The sequence below is a fragment of the Eretmochelys imbricata genome, chromosome 3, assembly GCF_965152235.1.
Source record: "Eretmochelys imbricata isolate rEreImb1 chromosome 3, rEreImb1.hap1, whole genome shotgun sequence".
Lineage (NCBI taxonomy): Eukaryota > Metazoa > Chordata > Testudines > Cheloniidae > Eretmochelys > Eretmochelys imbricata.
The window spans coordinates 46,519,593-46,539,788 of NC_135574.1; the positions used below are offsets into that span (position 1 = coordinate 46,519,593).

The 20,196-nt window shown below is 46.6% G+C and overlaps 1 protein-coding gene across 1 annotated transcript in view; it reads left to right on the forward strand.

The window, feature by feature from the left end:
* The window catches only part of MLIP (muscular LMNA interacting protein), a 169,608-nt gene extending 150,779 nt beyond the window's left edge, over positions 1-18,829 (forward strand). The window contains exons 13-14 of the mRNA XM_077811585.1: positions 15,833-15,886; positions 18,671-18,829. Coding sequence (XP_077667711.1) covers positions 15,833-15,886; positions 18,671-18,829 — 213 coding nt within the window. The remainder of the gene's footprint in view (positions 1-15,832; positions 15,887-18,670) is intronic.
* The last annotated feature ends 1,367 nt before the right edge of the window (positions 18,830-20,196 follow it).

The following is a 20,196-nucleotide window of genomic DNA, read 5'->3' on the forward strand; positions in this document are numbered from 1 at the left end:
CACAGGCACAAATGGGATGTAGGTGCCCAAATCTCACTGACTCTCAAACTCCCATTTGAGTTTTTGTCCATGTGTGTTGGGCACCTAACTCCCATTTGTACCTGTGAAGATCTCCCTTTAAATTAATATCTCTACTAGCAAAATCCCAACATTTGATTTGGGATAATGTTGCTCTTCAAAGATATGTAGAGAATTTGAAAAAGGATTTGCCCCAATCCTGCAAACCCTTTTCAGACAAATGGCCTTCACTCAGATATTACTTATGTGAGTGAAGGTTGCAGGGTCAACATATAATACAAACCTTCAGGCTGTGAATTTTCTCTGCATTGATTATAGTCACACGGCATGTGTGAGGCTTCGATCCTGCAACTTGCTTCACACACCCTGAACCTGTCTAGAGCCCTTTCAAAGTCAGTGAGTGTCTGCATGGACACAGGGATCTGGCTGGCATAACCAACTGCAGGATTGAGATCTTAGTCTGTATGGAGACTATTTAAAGGAACCTTTAAGTGTTTTTCATGCTGCACCACTGTTATAATGTAATGAACTCAGCAGTGTTTACCCACTAGAGCTTAAATTCTGATTCACGACATCATAACAGGAAGTTACATCCTATTTGCTAACATCATCTTTGCTATGAATGGAAACTACATTTCAAGGTTGCCATGGAAAGGTATTTCTTTTTTTCCTGACATCACACAAGTTATTTGTTATCCTAGGTGAAAGTTTCTCTCTTTTGAATTTTGATATTTAAATGTTGAATTTTAACTTCTGGACCCTTGTAGGCATGTATTTTTATCAATATTATTTTTTCTATAATCCAGCACAATTACTTAGGAGTTGACAAAGAAACTAAGGCTATGTCTATACTGGCAGAGTTTTTTCGCTGAGAGTTTGGTCGCTGATAAAAAAAAAGTGCTTAAAGAAAATCGCTGTTGTGTGTTCACATTGTTTTCCACTGGCGGCACTTGCATCGGCAATGAGAGCAGTGCCCTGTGGGTAGCTATCCCACAGTGGAGCTCTCCCCCTTCTGCTGCTAGGTCTTGTGGGAAGGTGCAGGGGATCACGGCAATCATGGGTCTGGGCTCAATGCCCCATGATACACTGCTTTCTATCCCAGCATTCTATGTGCTTTTGTCTTCAGTTTGCGGCATTTCTCAGCATCCCTTGTTTTCTGCTTGCCCTGCCACATCTATCTGCAGGAATGGATCCCACACTGATCTCCACTGCTCTGCTAGCTATGACTAGCACATCGTGAATAGCAGCAGAGTTAATCCTGAAGTTATGAAGGCAATGGCAGTCACAGTTGCCTGACGCAGTGTCCAACATGGAAAGCAGCAACATTAAATTGCTTTTGGCATTCACAGAACAGCTGAACACAGTGGAATATCACTTCTGGGCTTGGGAAACTAGCACAGAGTGGTGGGATCACATCATTATGCAGGTCTGGGATGATGAGCAGTGGCTACAGAACTTTCAGAAGCGGAAAGCCACCTTCCTGGAACTGTGTGCTGAACTTGCCCCAGCCCTTGTGCCCAAGCACAAGGACACCCAAATGAGAGCTACCCTCTTAGTGGAGAAGCATGTGGCAATCGCAGTGTGGAAGCTGGAGACTCCAGACTGCTACCGGTCAGTTGCGAACCAGTTTGGAGTGGGGAAGTCAACTGTTGGGGCTGTGTTAACACAAGTGTGCAAGGCCATTAATCACATCCTGCTGAGAACGGTTGTGACTCTTGGCAACATGCGTGAAATTGTAGATAGCTTTGCAGTGGGGTGATAGATGGCACACATATTCCAAATCTGGCACCGGATGAGCTTGCAATGGAGTACATCAATTGGAAGGGGTACTTCTCCATGATTTTGCAGGCGCTTATGGATCACCATGGGTATTTCACTGAATTTGCATGGAAACAAATGTGGGGTGGTCTGGAAAAGTGCATGATGCCCATATCTTTAGGACACTGGCCTGTACAGAAAGCTGCAAACAGGGACTTTCTTTCCAGACCAGAGGATCACTATAGGGGAAGTCAAAATGCTCATAGTGATCCTGGGAGACCCAGTACACCCCTTAATGCCATGGCTCATGAAGCCATACATGGGTGAGCAGTAAGGAGCAGTTCAACAATTTTGGATAGCTTTGCAGAAAGGGATAGCAGTAAGGAGCGGTTCAACAACAGGCTGAGTAGGGGCAGAATGACTGTTGAATGTGTATTTGGCCAATTAAAGGCACAATGGCAATGCCTATATGGCAGGTTAGATGTTAATGAGGAAAATGTTCCCATGGTTTTAGCCGTGTGTTGCACGCTGCATAATATTTGTGAAGGGAAGAGCGAAAAATTTACCTGGGGTGGACTGCCGAGGCAGAACACCTGGCTGCTAATTTTGAGCAACCACATACCAGGGCTATTAGACGGGTGCAATGTGGGGCAATAAGAATCAGGGATGCCTTGAGGCAACACTTTGAAGATGAAAACTAGTAATGTTTGTTGCTATGCTTGGGACTGCAATGGTTAATTAAATTTGGTATGCTAGGAAGCAGTTGTGATTGTTAAGGTCTAGGATTCAATGTAAGGAACTAATAAAAGTGTGTGTTGATTTGCAGGTGCCATCTGCTATCATAATTTGCATGGAAACAGAGTGCTTATGATTAAAAAACTTTGCTTTTATCGCCAAATAAAACACAACACTACACGCACACACATAGACACACACCGATTTTTGGTGCGGGAGAAGGTACCAGAGGAGTAGGGAGCTGACTTTCAGAGCTGAGCATAAGTCCAACTTTTGTTTGAAAAGCTGTCTGCTGGGGTGGGGTTTAGAGGAAAGTGCAAAGTGCCAGAAAGCAGAAATGAATGTGCGGGGGGAGTTCATGGAGTGCATGGAAAGGAGTTCTGAATGTGCTGAAGGGGAGGGTGGTGAGCATGCATCTTCTCAGTCTGGACCATTATGAGAGGCTGGAGCATGTCAGTTTGATGCATCAAAACTTATATCACAGCTGGTAACATATCTATCACTTTCTCAGTGACCATAGGCAAGCACACATGCGGGAGAACACACCAAGCACTGTGAGTGAACCCAGGGGCAGGAGCATTGTTTGTTGCAGAAAAGCAACGTGAAAGGGTCATGTGGCTTATGGGGGGGCAACACTCTAAACTTTTCCCACCATTTGCCATGAGGTGGGGGGGGGTTCACTATAGAAGATATCTCATTCCTAAGGGTAAGCAAGGAAGCGGGGGTGCATCTGCTACATGCTTGAAGCTTCTGCCCCAGTCCCTATGCTGCTCGCCTGTGTGCAGCTTTGGTCCTGTCAGGGTTCCTTCCCCACTCTGAATTCTAGGGTACAGATATGGGGACCTGCATGAAAGACCCCCTAAGCTTATTCTTACCAGCATAGGTTAAAAACTTCCTCAAGGTACAAACTTTGCCTTTTCCTTGAACCCTATGCTGCCACCACCAAAGTGTTACACAAAGAACAGGGAAAGAACCCACTTGGAAACGTCTTTCCCCCAAAAATCACCTCAAGCCCTACACCCCCTTTCCTGGTGAAGGCTTGATAAAAATCCTCACCAATTTACATAGGTGAACACAGACCCAAACACTTGGATCTTAAGAACAATGAAAAAACAATCAGGTTCTTAAAAGAAGAATTTTAATTAAAGAAAAAGTAAAAGAATCACCTCTGTAAAATCAGGATGGTAAATACCTTATAGGGTAATCAGATTCAAAACATAGAGAATCCCTCTAGGCAAAACCTTAAGTTACAAAAAGACACAAAAACAGGAATATACATTCCATTCAGCATAGCTATTTTACCAGCCATTTAAACAAAACAGAAATCTAACACATATCTAGCTAGATTACTTACTAAGTTCTAAGACTCCCTTCCTTGTCTGTTCCTGGCAAAAGCATCACACAGACAGACAGACGCTTTGTTTCCCCCTGTCTCCAGCTTTGAAAGTAACTTGTCTCCTCATTGGTCATTTTGGTCAGGTGCCAGCGAGGTTATCCTAGCTTCTTAACCCTTTATAGGTGAAAGGGTTTTGCCTCTGGCCAGGAGGGATTTTATAGTTCTGTATACAGAAAAGTAGTTACCCTTCCCTTTATATTTATGACAGGTCCCCTGCCCAAGTAATTGCAGAGTGGCATGGGAAAGTGTCTCTCAATGGGGGAAGGAACAATGCAGCTCTGCCAAGGAACCTCTGGCAGAGAATTGCTGAGTATCTCTGGGAAAGTTTCCTGGAGGTGTCTCTGGAGTATTCTTGTGAAATCTCAGAGTGCATCAACTCCCTGTTCCACCATACTGCTTAGCTGCAAGCAGAAATGCCCAGGACACAGAAACACAGCCAGCCTTAACAACGAGGAGTACTTGTGGCACCTTATAGACTAACACATTTATTTAGGCATAAGTTTTCGTGGGCTATTATCAACAGGATGAAAAATCACTTTTGTAGTGGTAATCAGGGTGACTTTTCATCCTGTTGTTAATAGCCCACTTTAATTGATTTGTCTCGACCCCCACTGGGTAAGGCAACTCCCATCTTTTCATGTGCTACTATATATATCTTCCTACTGTATTTTCCACTCCATGCATCTGATGAAGTGGGTTTTAGCCCACAAAAGTTTATGTCCAAATAAATTTGTTAGTCTACAAGGTGCCACAAGTACTCCTCATTGTTTTTGCTGATACAGACTAACACAACTACCACTCTGAAACAGCCAGCCTTGTACATTTCTCTGCCCTCAACCCGCTTCAGAACTTCACAAAGCAAAACCACTTACTAATGGTGTCCTCACCTGCTTCTGACTCACCAGAGAGTGACTGCCGAAACTGGCTAGACACCTCTGGAGTGGAGAACAGCTCCTGACTGGATGCAGCACTGGGAGACCCCTACCGTAGGCTCCACCTCTTCATCAATGGGTTAGGTACACTTTCCATTGGCTCCTGACCTGCCGAAGTATCCACAGTGGATACTTGGCAGTGGAGGTGGGGTCACCACCTAGGATAGACTCCAACTCCTTATAAAAACAGCAGGTCTGTGTCATAGCACTGAAGCAATGGTTTGCCTCCCTTGCCTTGTGGTACTTATTCCTCAGCTGCTTTACCTTTGCTTTGCACTGCAGCCAGGGGCAGCAGGTTTGTAGAAATTTTGGTGGTACCCAGAACCAACCCCCAAATTCCCCCCACACACCTGCCTAAGGCTCTGGGAGGGATTTTGGGTGGGGGAGGGGGCCTGGGGTTCAGGCGATTGGGGTACATGAGGGGGTGGGGATGCAGGCTCTGGGACGGAGTTTGGGTGCAGGGTGTGTGAGGGGTCAGGCTCTGGGAGGGAGTTTGGTGGGGGATGGGGACTGGGGTGCAGGCTCTGGGATGGAGTTTGGGTACAGAAGGAGTGAGAGGTTGGGCTCTGGGAGGGAATTTGGGTTGGAGAGGGGGTCTGGAGTGCGGGCTCTGGGAGGGAGTTTGGGTTGGAGAGGGAATCTGGAGTGCAGGCTCTGGGAACGAGTTTGGGTGCTGGGTGCAGGCTCTGGGCAGGGGGCGAGGGTGCAGGAGGGGGTGGGTGTGCAGGGTCTGGGAGGGAGTTTGGGGACAAAAGTAAGTGCAGGGGCGGGTGTGAGTGCAGGAGGGAGTTAGGGGTGCGGGGTGCAGGAAGGGGTGAGGGGTGCAGGCTCTCTAAATGGATGCAGGGGGGGTTCGATGCTCACCTGGGGCAACCACCTCCAGCAGTGGCTCCTAGGCGGGGCAGGCTGGGGGGGTGTCTCCTCACGCTGCTTTCTCCAGGCACCGCCCCTGCAGCTTCCCATTGGCTGCAGGGGCGTTTAGGGTGGGGGCAGCACGCAGTGACACAACCCCCTCACACGGGCTCCAAAGACCTGCAGGCAAACATGTGGAACCACGCACAGGAAGCCGCTCAGCTCCGCTGCACTGCTGGGTGGTGGCAGGAGCCCCCGGGCTGTTTTAAATCGCCTGGGGGTGGCAGGTGGGGCCGGGGGAAGCATGGGGGGATGTGGGAAACTTTGCTGGAGCCGGGCTCCTGGGACAGGAATATTCCTGGTGCCTGGGCACCAGGGGCCCAGAGAACTCGCCACCCATGACTGCAGCATTTCCCGCTCATATCCCTTTTCATGCAAGGTGCACATGATCTGGCCGTAGTCATCGAAATTCCTGATTAGAGCACGGCTGGGACTACATAGCCTCCTCTTTCCAAATATTCATCAGATCCATTAGCTTCACAGTGGTCCAAGTGGGAGATTGTTTGCTGCATGGAGCCGCCATGGTCACCTGGGAGGATGCCATGTGAGCTGTTCACGCCCAGCAAACAGGAAGGGGAATTTCAAAATTCCCAGGGCTTTAAAGGGGGAGAGTTGGAAGGTTGTTTACTTGGCGGCAGGGCAGCCTAGTTGAAACGGCTGACCAGAGTGGTCAGGATGGGCATTGTGGGACACCTTCCACAGGCCAATAACAGTGCTACAATCAAGCATGGCGTCTATACTAGCACTATGGTGATAAAACCTTGGTGCAAAAAGCCTTATGACGCTCGTCGAGGTGGATTTTTTACAGTGCTGCAACTGAGGAGTTTAGTCTCAAAAAGTGGCTTTGTAATGTGTACATCGCTGCTGTTTTATTGCCAAAAGCTGCCTTTTAGCGAAAAAACTTGGCAGTGTAGACCAGCCCCCCAATAGAGATAAAGCTGGGAAAATTGTTAGAGACGTCTCCTCTACAGATTTGAACATGTGGCTGCCAGAAGATGTTAAAGCTTACTATTATGGTATCTTCTGTGTGTGTTTCTCTCTGGCACTGCTTGGGATTTGTGGGCAAACAAACAGGCAGTTTAGAAACAGTTGCTTAGAAATCCAGCTCACCTGTCCAGTGAGTTCTGTGCTCAAAAGAAACTGTCTCTCTGCTTCCTCCCAGGGCCACATTCATGACTACTTCCCTTGTTTACTGCCTCTCATGCATACATACACACTCAATGGCAAACAATCCATCTCTTAGCCCTTGCGTTTTCAGACAGTCCCTAAAATCACAGGCTCTGTGCAAAGGCTCTGTGATTTCCAATGGTTTCCAGTTATCACTACATACTGGGAGTTTAGTCCCTTCTTCCATTCAGCATGAATAGTTAGCACACCCATCAACCTTAATGAGATCAGAGATTCTTTAAATTAATGTCCCATATGATGGTGGCCATTAACATCTTCGGACATAACAATGCCATTCCAGGAAGCAAAACCATTCATATTTAACAGCACCAGAGCTAACAGGAAATCTGATTCCAACTGATAATTTGCTTTTAGTCTATGAACAAACCTCAGTGTAGAATCATAGAAAATGTATGGCTGGCAGCGACCTGGAGAAGTCATCTAGTCCAGCACCCTGCACTGGAGAAAGGACCAAGTATATCTATACCAGCCTTGACAGGTGGTTGTCTAACCTGTTCTTAAAAACCTCCAGTGATGGGGATTCTACAACCTCCCTTGAAAGCCTATTTTGGTGCTTAACTAGCCTTATCATTAGAACGTTTTTCCTAATATGCAACCTAAATCTCCCTCGCTGCAGATTAAGGTCACATTACTTTTTGTCCTATCTTCAGTGGACATGGAAAACAATAGATCACTGTCCTCTTGATAACAACTCTTAACATTTCTTATGAGAGTGTCATGTGGGATTGTGTCAAAAGCCTTACTAAAATCAAGATAGATCATACAGCTCCCCCCATTCACTAGGCAAGTAATCCTGTCAAAGAAGGAATTTAGGTTGGTTTAGCATGATTTGTTCTTGAGAGATTCATTTTGGCTCTATTTTATAATCCTATTATTCTCTAGGTGCTCACAAATTGATTGTTTGATGATTTGTTCCAGTATCTTTCCAGGTATTGAAGTTAGGCTGACTGGTCAATAATTTTCCATTTCCAATTTGTTCCCCCTTTGAAAATGGGCACTATGTTTGCCCTTCTCCAGTCCTCTGGGACCTCACCCATCCTCTGAGTTCTCAGAGATAATCCCTAACAGTTCTGAGATTACTTGAGCTAGTTCCTTAAATACCTGAGGGTGAATTTCAACAGGCCCTGCAGACTTAAATACATCTAACTTATCTGAATATTCTTTAACCTGTTCTTTTCCTATTTGGGCTTGCACTCCTTCCCCCTTAATTTTAATTGTGTAAAGTATTTGTTCGCAATTAATTTTTTTAGTGAAGACAAGTAAAATAGGCAATGAACACCTCAGTCTTCTGTATGTCATCCCTTATTAGCAATCCTTTCCCACTAAGTAGAGGATCTACACTTTCCTTCATTTTCTCTTGCTCCTAATGTACTTATAGAACCTCTTTTTATTGCCTTTTATATTGCTTTCTAGTTATAACTCATGTGCTTTTAGCCTTTCTGATTTTCTCCCTACATACTTGTGCTATTCTTTTGTACTCCTCCTTCACAATTTGTCCATGTTTTAATTGTTTGTAGGATTCCTTTTTAATTTTCAGGTCATTAAAGAATTCTGGATAGAGCCATATAGGCCTTTTTACTATTGTTTCTATCTTTACTTCGCAGAAGGATAGTTTGCAGTTGTGCCTGTAATATCATTTATTTATTTATTTATATACTTATTGATACCCTGATTATCATGTGATATCTGCGCACTTGGTTCCAGGAGGAAAGCCAAAAGGAAAACAAACAAAAACACTACTCCTGTCCTAATACCTGCTTCTGTTCCTCAATTTTAATTCTGTGGCCAATGTGATGTGTCTCCAATTCCGTTTCCATTAAACCTTGGAAGCTAAAGTACTTACAGAAGATGGGAAACAAAAGCCAGTTTCTAGTAGAAATGGTTCTGTACGGTGGAATTCCAGCACAGGGCAATATTTTCCTTAGTCAGACGAAAAAAATTGGAAGTGACCACAGGAATTATTTTGCTGATTAGAAAGCCTTTGAGCAGGAAAATAGAAATAAATGCCTTGAATGAGGCCAATCAAGCAAACTTTTGTGGGCAAGAGAGCTACAAAGGAAACAAATATGATACCTTGATTCTTCTTTGTTGAAAAGATGGACCTGAATCAACCCCGCAGATTCAAACACTCCCAAACTCTGGAAAAACGCAGGATGTTTCAGAACATCATCGATGCTTGCTCTATTGATACTAAACTGAGCCAAAGACCCAGAACAAACAACCATGAGCGCTAGGGAAGCTTAGCTTTAGGTGCATATATAAACTTTGCATCTTTGGCCTGTTGGAATGTAGAAGCTTCCAGAGAATTCCCCCCTATTATTTGGCGTATAAATAAGTCTTCAGGGATTCTAAGAAAAAGAAAACAGCAGAGAGACCTAAGACACCTTTGGAAACATCACATTTCAAAGAACAAATGCGTACAATTAAAATTCACTTTAGTTTTATTAGTAGTATTGATGTAATTTGGACTCTGAAATGTGGTCTTAATTATCTCTACTTTCAACTTCAATTAAAAAGCTCATAAAATACAACTAGTCCTGGTCAAATTCCAAGTTCGTAATTTTAGCCTGATTTTAAGGATAAGAAGAATAATTCCCTATCTCACAGTGGGGGGGTTCTGAGGCTTAATTAGGTTTGGGTTTTTTTGGAAAGCACGTTGAGCTTCTCTGATGAGAAGGCCTGTTTGCTGTAAGTGGAAAGTACTGTGTTATTTTGTAACCTACTGACCTTCTCTCTGTGCTGTGAGCTCAGAGGTGGGCAAACTACTGGCCACATCTGGCCCGCAGGACTGTCCTGCCCGGCCCTTGAGCTCCCAGGCGGGGAGGCTAGCCCCCGGCCCCTCCCTGGCTGTTCCCCCTCCCCTGCAGCCTCACCTTGCCACGCCACCACCACTCTGGCCCACTGCTCCTGCCGGGCAGTGTGGCTGGCTCCAGCCGGGCGGTGAGGCTGTGAGCTCCTGGTGCTCTGAGCAGCATGGGAAGGGGGCAGGGAGGGGGGGGCGGCTTGGATAAGGGGCAGGGGGTCCTGGGGGGCAGTCAGGGGACAGGGAGCAGGGGGAGTTGGATGGGGTGGTTGGATGGGGCGGAGGTTCTGTAGGGGGTGGTGGTCAGGGGATGGAGAGCAAGGGGGGTTGGATAGGCATGGGAGTACCCGGGGGCCTGTCAGGGGGCGGGGGTGTGATTAGGGGTTGGGGCAGTCAGGGGACGTGGAGCAAGGGGGGGTCGGATAGGGGGTGGGGTCCTGGGAGAGCGGTTGGGGCGGGGGGTCCCAGGAGGGGGCAGTCAGGGGACAAGGAGCGAGGGGGGTGGATGGGTCAGGGGTTCTGAGGGGGGCAGTCAGGGGGAGGAAAGTGAGAGGGTATGGATAGGGGGTAGGGGCCAGGCTGTTTGGGGAGGCACAGCCTTCCTTACCTGAGCCTCCATACAGTTTTGCAACCCCAATGTGGCCCTCGGGCGAAAAACTTTGCCCACCCCGTCTTAGAGGCATCACAACAGAAATAGGTACTAAAGAGGGATTTGAAAGAAGAGATGGTGAGACCAAGAGGCTTGCATGAGTCCACAGTGAGACACAATCCGTGCCCCTGCTCTGAAGCTTAGTCTAAATGCACAAAGCAGATAAAGGGTAGGAGGGCAAAGAGAGACCCGGACAAGGGACTTGACTCCCCACGGTCAGACAGCACATTAGTGGCCAAGTCAGGTCTCTGGATTTCAAATCCAATGCCATAGCCACTAGGCCACATGGGGTCTCGCGTGACAGTGCTTAAGGCTTTTTACACTTCAGAAGTTGGAAATAGGGTACTATTATTGGACGCACAATCCACTGAAATCTCAATACCAGGGGTGGGCAAACTTTTTGGCCCGAGGGCCACATTGGGTTGCGAAACTGTATGGAGGGACAGGTAGGGAAGGCTGTGCCCCCCAAAGATCCTGGCCCCTGCCCCTATTCTCCCACACCCACTTCCCACCCCCTGACTGCCCCCTTCAGAACCTCCGACCCATCCAACACCCCCACTCTCCTTGTCCCCGACCACCCCCTCCCGGCACCCCCAACCCTAACCAACCCCCCCTGCTTCTTGTCCCCTGACTGCCCTGACCCCTATCCACATCCCCGCCCCCTGACAGGCCCTCCGGGACTCCCATGCCCTATCCAACCCACCCTGTTCCCCGACCCCGGACTGCCCTACCCCAGAACCTCTGCCCCATCCAACCGCCCCCTGCTCCCTGTCCCCTGACTGCTCCCTGGGACCCCCCATCCAACGCCTTTGCTGCCGCACACCGCTACTGCCGCCCCCTTACCATGCTGCTCAGAGCGGTAGGAGCTCGCAACCCCACTGCCTGGACGTAGCCAGCTGCGCTTCCCGCGTGGCGGTGTGACTGCGTGGGAGGGGGGACAGCCGGGGTGGGGCCAGGGGCTAGCCTCCCCGGCCAGGAGCTCAAGGGCTGGGCAGGACGGTCCCATGGGCCGGAACATTTGCCCTCCTCTGCTCAATACCGTATTATCATTATTTCCTTTATTCTTTCACTGAAATATTCATTAAGCAGTTAAGTCTTTGTTCATTCCCACTCTTCCTCACCTGCTTCCCTTAAACTAAAGCCATTAGTACAGCATATGCACTGGTAGTATGTATAGAAAGCTCAGGGATAAGTTCTGGAGTGTATTCTTTCCCTGCGTGAGTTCCTCATGCACTGTGGCTTTTCACTTTTACAAGAAGGCACACAAATGAGAGTAAGAGAAGGAGACAAAGATGGGTGTGGTGGTAGGGAGATTGGGATTATTGTTGGGGGGCCAAGGAGGGACATAGGGGATGAGATTTAGGGAGTAGAACAGGGCAGATTTGTGCCTGGGCTTGGAGAAGAAACTTAAAGATGAGTGGGCAGTAAGTAATGAGAAGAGACGGTAGGACAAGGGAATAGTAATAAAAGCACATTTTTCTTAGGTTAGCTATGTGCACAGTTTGTACATAGTGGGTTTTTTTTCTTAATGGAGACAAATGATAGTCACAGTCTCAGCTCTCCACCTTCCCCATCAACTGCTTTTTTTGCACACGCTGTGGGTGTTTCATACTCCCCAGAGTACTTACTTGCTGTCTGGTAGGTAAATAGAAAGCAATCCATCTACAGCAACCGCCCACATTGATTGCACAGTCCTTGCAAAATAACATGTGTGTGACACACTCTATATGATTTTTATAAAAATATGCTAATGAGTGTGAATACTGTATAATGTAACTGGAATATGCTTCATGCAAAAGGTCTCTTGTAAAGTATCATTACAAAGCTTATAATCTACTGAGTGTCGTCATCCTATTTGTATAAATGTATCACTCTTGTATCTGAAACTAGAAATATAAAATGTAACTCTGAGGGCCTATTGTAATTATGCAAAGTGTGGGCCATTAATGGTGGTTTGGAGTCTTGATGTCTCCCATTAACCAGGACGATCTAGATGGCTCTGTTGCACTTGTAAGTCTTCCTGTATACGGGTGTGCTGGCAAGTGGGTAATGAAGTCTTACGGTGACATGTGATCATGTCACCTGAACTGGAATCCAACTTTAACCTGGTGCTTTTCCATTGAGATGGAGGGGGCGGGAACCCAGAGAGGGACAAAGGATTCCCGTCTTATGCAAAAGATATGTAAGTGGGTGGAACAGAACAAAGTGAGGCAGCCATCATGAGGAATCCCTTAGTTACCACCTGAGCTGGAGCAAGGGATGTACCAGGGGAAAGGATTGTGCCCAGACTAGGAAGGTGTCCAGTCTGTGAAAGAAACTTATTGAAGCATCTCTAAGGGTGAGATTTTTTTGTATTCAGTTTTATTAATGTACTAGACTTAGACTTCCGTGTTTTATTTTATTTTGCATGTTAATTAACTTTGTTCTGTCTGTTACTACTTGGAAGCACTTAAATCCTACTTTCTGTATTTAATAAAATCACTTTTTACTTATTAATTAACCCAGAGTATGTATTAATACTTGGGGAGGCAAACAGCTGTGCATATCTCTCTATCAGTGTTATAGAGGGTAAACAATTTATGAGTTTACCCTGTATAAGCTTTATACCGGGTAAAACGGATTTATTTAGGGTTTGGACCCCATTGGGAGTTGGGCATCTGAGTGTCAAGGACAGGAACACTTCTGTAAGCTGCTTTTAGTTAAGCCTACAGCTGTTAGGGGATGTGGTTCAGACCTGGGTCTGGGTTTGGAGCAGGCTAGCGGGTCTGGCTCAAACCAGGCACGGCACTGGAGTCCTAAGCTGACTAGGCAGGAAAGCAGGGGCAGAAGTAGTCTTGGCACATCAGGTGGCAGCTCCCAAGGGGGTTTCTGTGATCCCACCCATCACAGCGGTGTAGTCGAGCAGGACCTGTGCACAGCTGATTGCTTTGAGACACTGGTCGTGATTTTAAGTGAGTTTTAAGTGTGATGGCTGGAGACCAGATACAGTGGTTACTGGTTTGTTATTTTCTGGTTGCTTATTTCGGGTAAGGGAAGTAGGGACAGAAAAAGAAGCAAAATAAGTAAGAGGGAAGATCAGAAGAAGCTAAAACTGCACGGGTTGCAAATTGCCCAGAAAGGCCGAACACTGGGTGTCGTGAAAGTCTCTTTTACCTAAGAAGCCCCTGATCTGAGTGCATCTCAGTTTCAATGAACTGCAGATGGGTGTGGCCCAACCTCTGTGTCTGTGCTAAAGCTGACTGGAGTGTCTTAAATTAGCAAGACAGGAGTGCAGGGGTGCCTGTTCTGGCAGGAGGGGGTTCTCTGTGGTATCCCAGCTCATCGAGTGATGGTCTAAAGGGAAAACTAATGGAAATTGATGTGCTAAGGCTGCCCTGGAAAAGGCTGCCCTGGAAAAATAACAGGCTGCCCACCAGCGAACCCTGGACTTAGAAGACAAAGCAATTAAGACCCAGAAGCATGAACTGGCTGTAATGGAGTGGAAGAGGTGCACAGAGACATGTACCCTGGAGCTGGAAGTTGGGGTCCTGGTGACTGCTGCCCCAAGGACTCTCTCACCAGAAGCAAGCCCAACCTGAGTGTGGGTGGGGGGGGGCGGATTTTGTTGGCCAGTGAAAGGTCTGGTAGCTGTGAGCCCACAGCTGGATCAGTGTCTCTTTCCCCTTTGGGGAACACAAGAGTGTCTGCCCCAGAGGGGAGCCCAAAGAGGAATTTTAGGTATACTGCCTCCGCCATGGTCAGTGTCCAAGTCTCTGGCAGTAAGTTCAGGAGGAGGGTGTGACACATTATATGATCTTATAAAAATATGCCAATGAGTGTGAATATAATGTAACTGGAATATGCTTCATGCAAAAGGTCTCTTGTAAAGTATCATTACAAATCTTATAATCAGCTGAGTGTGGTCATCCTATTTGTATAAATGTATCACTCTTGTATCTGAAACTAGAAATATACAATATAACTCTGAGGGCCTACTGTAATTATGCAAAGTGTGGGCCATTAATGGTGGTTTGGAAACTTTTCATGTGCTGTAATATTTATACTGCTTACTGTATTTTTCACTCCATGCATCTGATGAAGTGGGTTTTAGCCCACAAAAGCTTATGCCCAAATACATTTGTTAGTCTGTAAGGTGCCATGAGGACTCCTCGTTGTTTTTGCTCACACAGAGCAGTGATTTTGACACACTGAAAACTGGGTTTATGTAAAGCTAAATCCATAAAACCAATCCATTCAGAGAACTTTACTGAACAAAATTAAAAATATGAGATCTGTATTTCATCTGATTATTAAAACATTGCAGTCCTGTGAACCTACCATTATCTCTGTATGGTTTGGTTTATGTATTTGCTTCGGGCCTGATCCAAAGCCCTGTGAAGTCACTGGGAGTCTTTACATTAATTTAAATGGAGTTTGGATCAGGTCTTCAGTACTCAGGTACAAATCACACAATGTTAAAGAATCACCATGACACAAACCCTCCCTCTGAATGTACTAATAATTGTTCAATGGTATTTTTAGTTAAAGAATTATAAGACTAGTGTCTTTGAAAGCCAAGGTTAAGGAGAGCTCTCCTGGGAGCTGTTTAGGAAGGTGTAAATGCTAAGTGTTGGAAATAAAATGATTAGAGTTCTAAGTACTTGCACGTGCAATGTCTCATACTAAACCTTCCCTTTACATAGGCATTTGTCCTTGCTAGGATTCTGACTGAGTCATTTCAGAGTGACGAGTGTTTTTTTAAATGATATGACAATGTGATTAGATGGAAACTAGCCTATATCTTGGGCCAGAGATTTTCAAAGGAATAAAGAGTTCACTTCACTCTGCACAGAGAGTGAAAGTGTGATTGTAGCACAGATAGGCATACCCATGCTAGCTGTAACGTAGCTAGCATGGATAACAAGAGTAATACAAAGTGGCACAAGCTGGCTAGCAACCTGAGCGCATATCTAGTGTCCTTGCTCCACCCATGGTTTATACTCAGGCAGCTAGCCCATGCTGAAACCTGTACCACCATTTTAGTCTGCCACTACTACTTGTGCTTTAATCTAGCTAGCATTGGTATGCTAGGGTGAGACAGATGTCCCGATTTCTTAGGGACAGTCCTGATATTTGGGCCTTTTTCTTATATAGGTGCCTATTACCCTCCACCCCCTGTCCTGATTTTTCACACTTTTCACACTGGTCACCCTAGGGTAGGCCCACCCATGCTACAATCACACCTTCACTTGCAGTGTAGACATACCCTAAGAACAGTTAGGTGCCCAGAACCCACTGAAAGTCTGTGGGAACTGGGTACGTAGCTGCCCTGTGCATGTTAGTTGTTAAGGCACTTTGATGATGTTGTTCAGATGTCTACTAAAACTTAACTTATAACTGAATATTTTTTTACTTACTCTCTCGCTCTCTCTCATGACATCCTTGGCATCTCGGCTCTGCAGCCCAGTCATCCCATAGTGCCTATTCCAGAAAACAAAGCACTCAGCTCCAAGGAGGTAACTGAATGACATTTACATTTTATTACTACAGGCATGCTATCTATGAGCACCAGCTCAGACTGGCTTTTGCAGTTAACATAACATATGGTGGCCTCAGAGGTACAAAAAGTGTACCAGCAGAAAGGATTTTGGCCCAACACATGGACTGTGTAAATGGCTGTGTTTCACTGCTATTAACAAACAAATATAGTGTGGTTTTGGATCCTGTGTTCTTCGAGGAGCTCAGGTAGCATTGTGGTCCATGTTTCTGATTTGTGCTTGTGGAAGGTTAAATGACTCAGAATGAGAACTAGTAAAACATATACAGGGAGCTCCATCTGAAAACCCAGCATTTCCCACTCTGCAGTGACTGTGGAAAAGCAGTAGCTCCTGTTCTAAAATAGCAGAAGATACTGCTTTTACAGCAGCTCCTGGGGGTATGAGTATGCTGAACTTGGGAGAACACCTACAGAACCCTCTTTTAAAATACGGGGACAACAGGCAGCTTGCTACAGCATGTGTTGCCCAGCATCATTTCCTCAGCTAAGGTAAAATTCAGTAACAGTGTATTATAAGTATTGAGTGGACTAGGTCTTGCATTTGCTGGGGGATGGATTTAATGAACTAATATAGGTCTCTTTAATCTCTAAACTGTATGAACCTGATGCGTACCATCCCAGATTACACACACATCATATGAGAGCTGATGCTTTCCTCTACATGCTGCTCTTGGGACAGAACATAATAATAATACCTAGCTCTTATATAGTGCATTTCATCAGTAGATCTCAAAGCACTTTACAAAGGAGATCAAGATCATTATTCTCATTTTATAGATGGAGAAACAGAGGCACAGAGAGGGGAAGTAACTAACCCAAGGTCACCCAGTGAGCCAGTGGCTGAGCTGGGAATAGAAACCAGGTCTTCTGAGACCCAGTCTAGTGCTCTAGCCACTAGGCCAGTATTTTTCAAAGTTTGGGTTGCAACCCAGTACGGGGTTGCGGCATGTAAGGCACTGGGTCACCTTGCTTAGCACCCAGGGACCCTAGGGGCTCTGGTCAGCATCGCTAAAAGTCCTGTTGGCGGTGCTGCCCGGCTAAGGCAGACTAGTGCCTACCGGTTCCGACTCCACGCTGTGCCCTGGAAGTGGCCAGCAGCAGATCTGGCTTTTAGGCAGGGGGGCCACAGGGCTCCGCGCACTACCCCTGCCCCAAGCACTAGCTCTGCACTCCCATTGGCTGATTTCTGGCCAATGGGAGCTGGGGGGAGGGGCAGTGCCTGCAGGCGAGAGCCGTGTGAGGCCACTTGCGCGCCTCCACTTAGGAGCTGAACCTGCTGCTGGCTGCTTCCGGGGGGGGACAGGAGGGAAGCCTGCCTCTGCATCCTGGCTGCGCCGCTGACTGGGAGCTGCCAGAGGTAAGTTCACGCCCCAACCCCGTACCCCAATCCCCTGCTCCAGTCCTGAGCCCCATCCCAAACCCCTCATCCCTGGCCCCACCCCAGAGCCTGCACCCCCAGCCCAGAGCCCTGACCCCCTCCTGCAAATTCCCTTCTCCCTCTTGCCATACTCTCCAGCAGTGTAAGAGGAGGAGGAGAGCGGGGAGGGCTAAGCTGCTGCAAGCTGAATTTCTTCCCATCAGTGCTTTCTATCCAACCCCAGCTTGGAGTTTGAGCAGCCAGTCCTGGGAGGGAACCAGGGGCCCACTGACTCTCAGCTCTCCTAGGGTTAACCCACTCAGGCCCAATTTGATTTTCTCTGACTTTTTAATAAATCTTATTTTTAACACGATGTGACTTGTGGACTGTGGGCTAGCTAACTTCACAAAGACCCTCCTGGGAGAGAGCAAAGTCCTTCAATGCCTAGGAAGAAGTAGAGAGCGTACAAGATGTGCCTAGAGTCCCCCATTCAGCATCAGTCAGAAGGATACAGACAGAGGTGTCCTCTTCCATTGTGGTTCATTGCCAAAGGCTGCTGCAGGGGGCACACACAAAGGGAGAAGCCTGAGGACCAAGAAAGTGACATAAGTTGTGGTGGTGCAGGAAATAGTCCCTTTATCCCAGTCCTGCAGCTGGCCAGGACCTGGCCCTGGTGCAACTAAGAGAAACCTCAGCCCCCTTCTAAATTGCACTGACTCGTAATGACTCCCTTGGGACATTCCGCTGGATGGGGTCTTGCTGGAATGTGGCAGCACTGTGGCCTTGCCTCCTATTACCTAGAGACTCGCCCTACCCTTGGGAATCCCCATCTGAAGAATTATGCAGCTTTCTGCCTCCTTTTCACTGCAGTGAGAAAGAGGAGCCAGGACCTGGCCCAGCATGTTTTAAGGTGCAGGAATTAAGCATCTGTTTTACTAGTACTTTGTTAGAAAGTTAAGAAATACACCACCAACTTTTCCTAATAGTATAAACTATGGGTGTCAGGCAATCAAATGAGAAGACCAACATTGCTCTTTCTGCTGTAATGAGCACCCCAGACCCTGCTGTCTCCTGTCTCTGCTCTCACCAGTAGGGTTCTCTACATCTACAATCATCTATAACTACATACTTTTTTAAAAAAAGACGCATGATATGATGAGAAGAAATCAGTTGTATCAGCATGAGAATAAGGAAGTTTGAATAGTCTGGTGCTGTAGGAAACACCAACAACTTTGTCTTTTTTTTGGATGAGGCAGAGTGTGTGCGTGGTTGCCAGCCCCTCATTTTGTAACTCATTTTATTTTCCCCCAAGGGAAGTGTTAATTTTAAAAAAAGGTCCCAAGCTGGATTCAGAATAACTGTGTTTTATTTTTCATGCCACTTTAGTTTCATTCTGCAGTAGCACCAAGTAAATCAGATTTGCCTCCCACCTGTGAAAGCAAAAAGACAAGCAAAGGAAAACTTCCAGGCAGCGAAAGCCCTCTCTGCACTGAACGCTTTTCACTCAGCGTGGACGTGGGGGATGCTCCTGCAAAAACCAGCTAATAGGTACAGCAGTAATTCTAATTAGTTGTCATCATATGTTACTGTACCCCAGTCTATAGTGTGCCAGGGTTATCATGCACATATTATATTACAGTTACTCTAATAATGCCTTGAACTGAGTCTGGCTATTGAATCGCTGAAAATCATATCCACATGGAGTCATAAAGCTTCTGCAGGCATTGAGCATGTGTGCTTATCATCATCATATTAAAACATATAAGGGTCTTGGAATTCTGTTATAATGACAGCCTAGGTACATCTGATCTTTCCTGAGTTAATGCATTTGTTATTCTGTCTGTGATCTCAATGGATATGTCTACACTGCGATTAGATACCCGTAGCTAGCCTGGGTCAGCTGACTCAGGCTCTCAGTGCTTGGGCTGGGGGGGTTGTTTCATTGTTGTGTAGACTTCTGGGCTTGGTCTGGAGCCTGGATTCCAGGACTCTATGGGGTGGGAGGGTCCAAGAGTTCAGGCCTAAGCCAAGATGTCTACAAAGCAATGAAACAGTCCCACAGACCCAGCCCCATGAGCGTGAGTCAGCTGGCTTGAGCCAACTGTAGGTTTTTCTTTGCTGTGTAGACAGATCCCATGAAGTCCTGGGACCCTGGTTCTGAGCCCTGGGTTAGCATGATTTGTGTGTAGATGGAAAAGGGGTAAGGTTTGAGCATGCGCATACACACACGCACGCACACACACAGAGAAAAGCAGCAAATCCTGGCTCCACTGACTTATCTGTAGCCAGGATCTAACCCATCATGTCACAGTCATTCATGTAAGTTCATGAGACTTTAAGCAAGGAGGCCCAGTCCTGCTCTCACTGTAGCCAGTGGCAATATTTCATGACTGAATTTAATGGGAAAAGTTGTGCAATGTATAAACCCTATGGAAGTCTGAATATAGGCCATAGTGCTATTGTTCATTACTCTTAGGACACGTCTACAGAGTACTTTACCAGTCTAGGAATACCAGTATACTATGGGTATGTCTACACTACCCACTTTACAGCGCGGCCGTGGCAGCTCTGTGATGTGGGCAGTGTAGATACACTTGAATGCCCGGGGAGAGCAATCCCGGCGATAAAAAAAACAAACAAAAACCCACCCCAAACGAGCGGTGGTAGCTTTATGGCTGGGAGCACAGCTCCCAGCCATAAAGCGCTGTCTATACTGGTGCTTTTCAGGACTAAAACTTTTGTTGCTCAGGGGGGTGTTTTTTCATACCCCGGAACGACAAAAGTTTTAATGCTGAAAGTGGCGGTGTAGACACAGCGTAAACCAGCAACGCGCTCCTAGTGCAGATGCAGGTGTACTGCACTATGTATCAGTATTACTTATCTCAACCCCACATGAGCAAAGCACAGCTTTG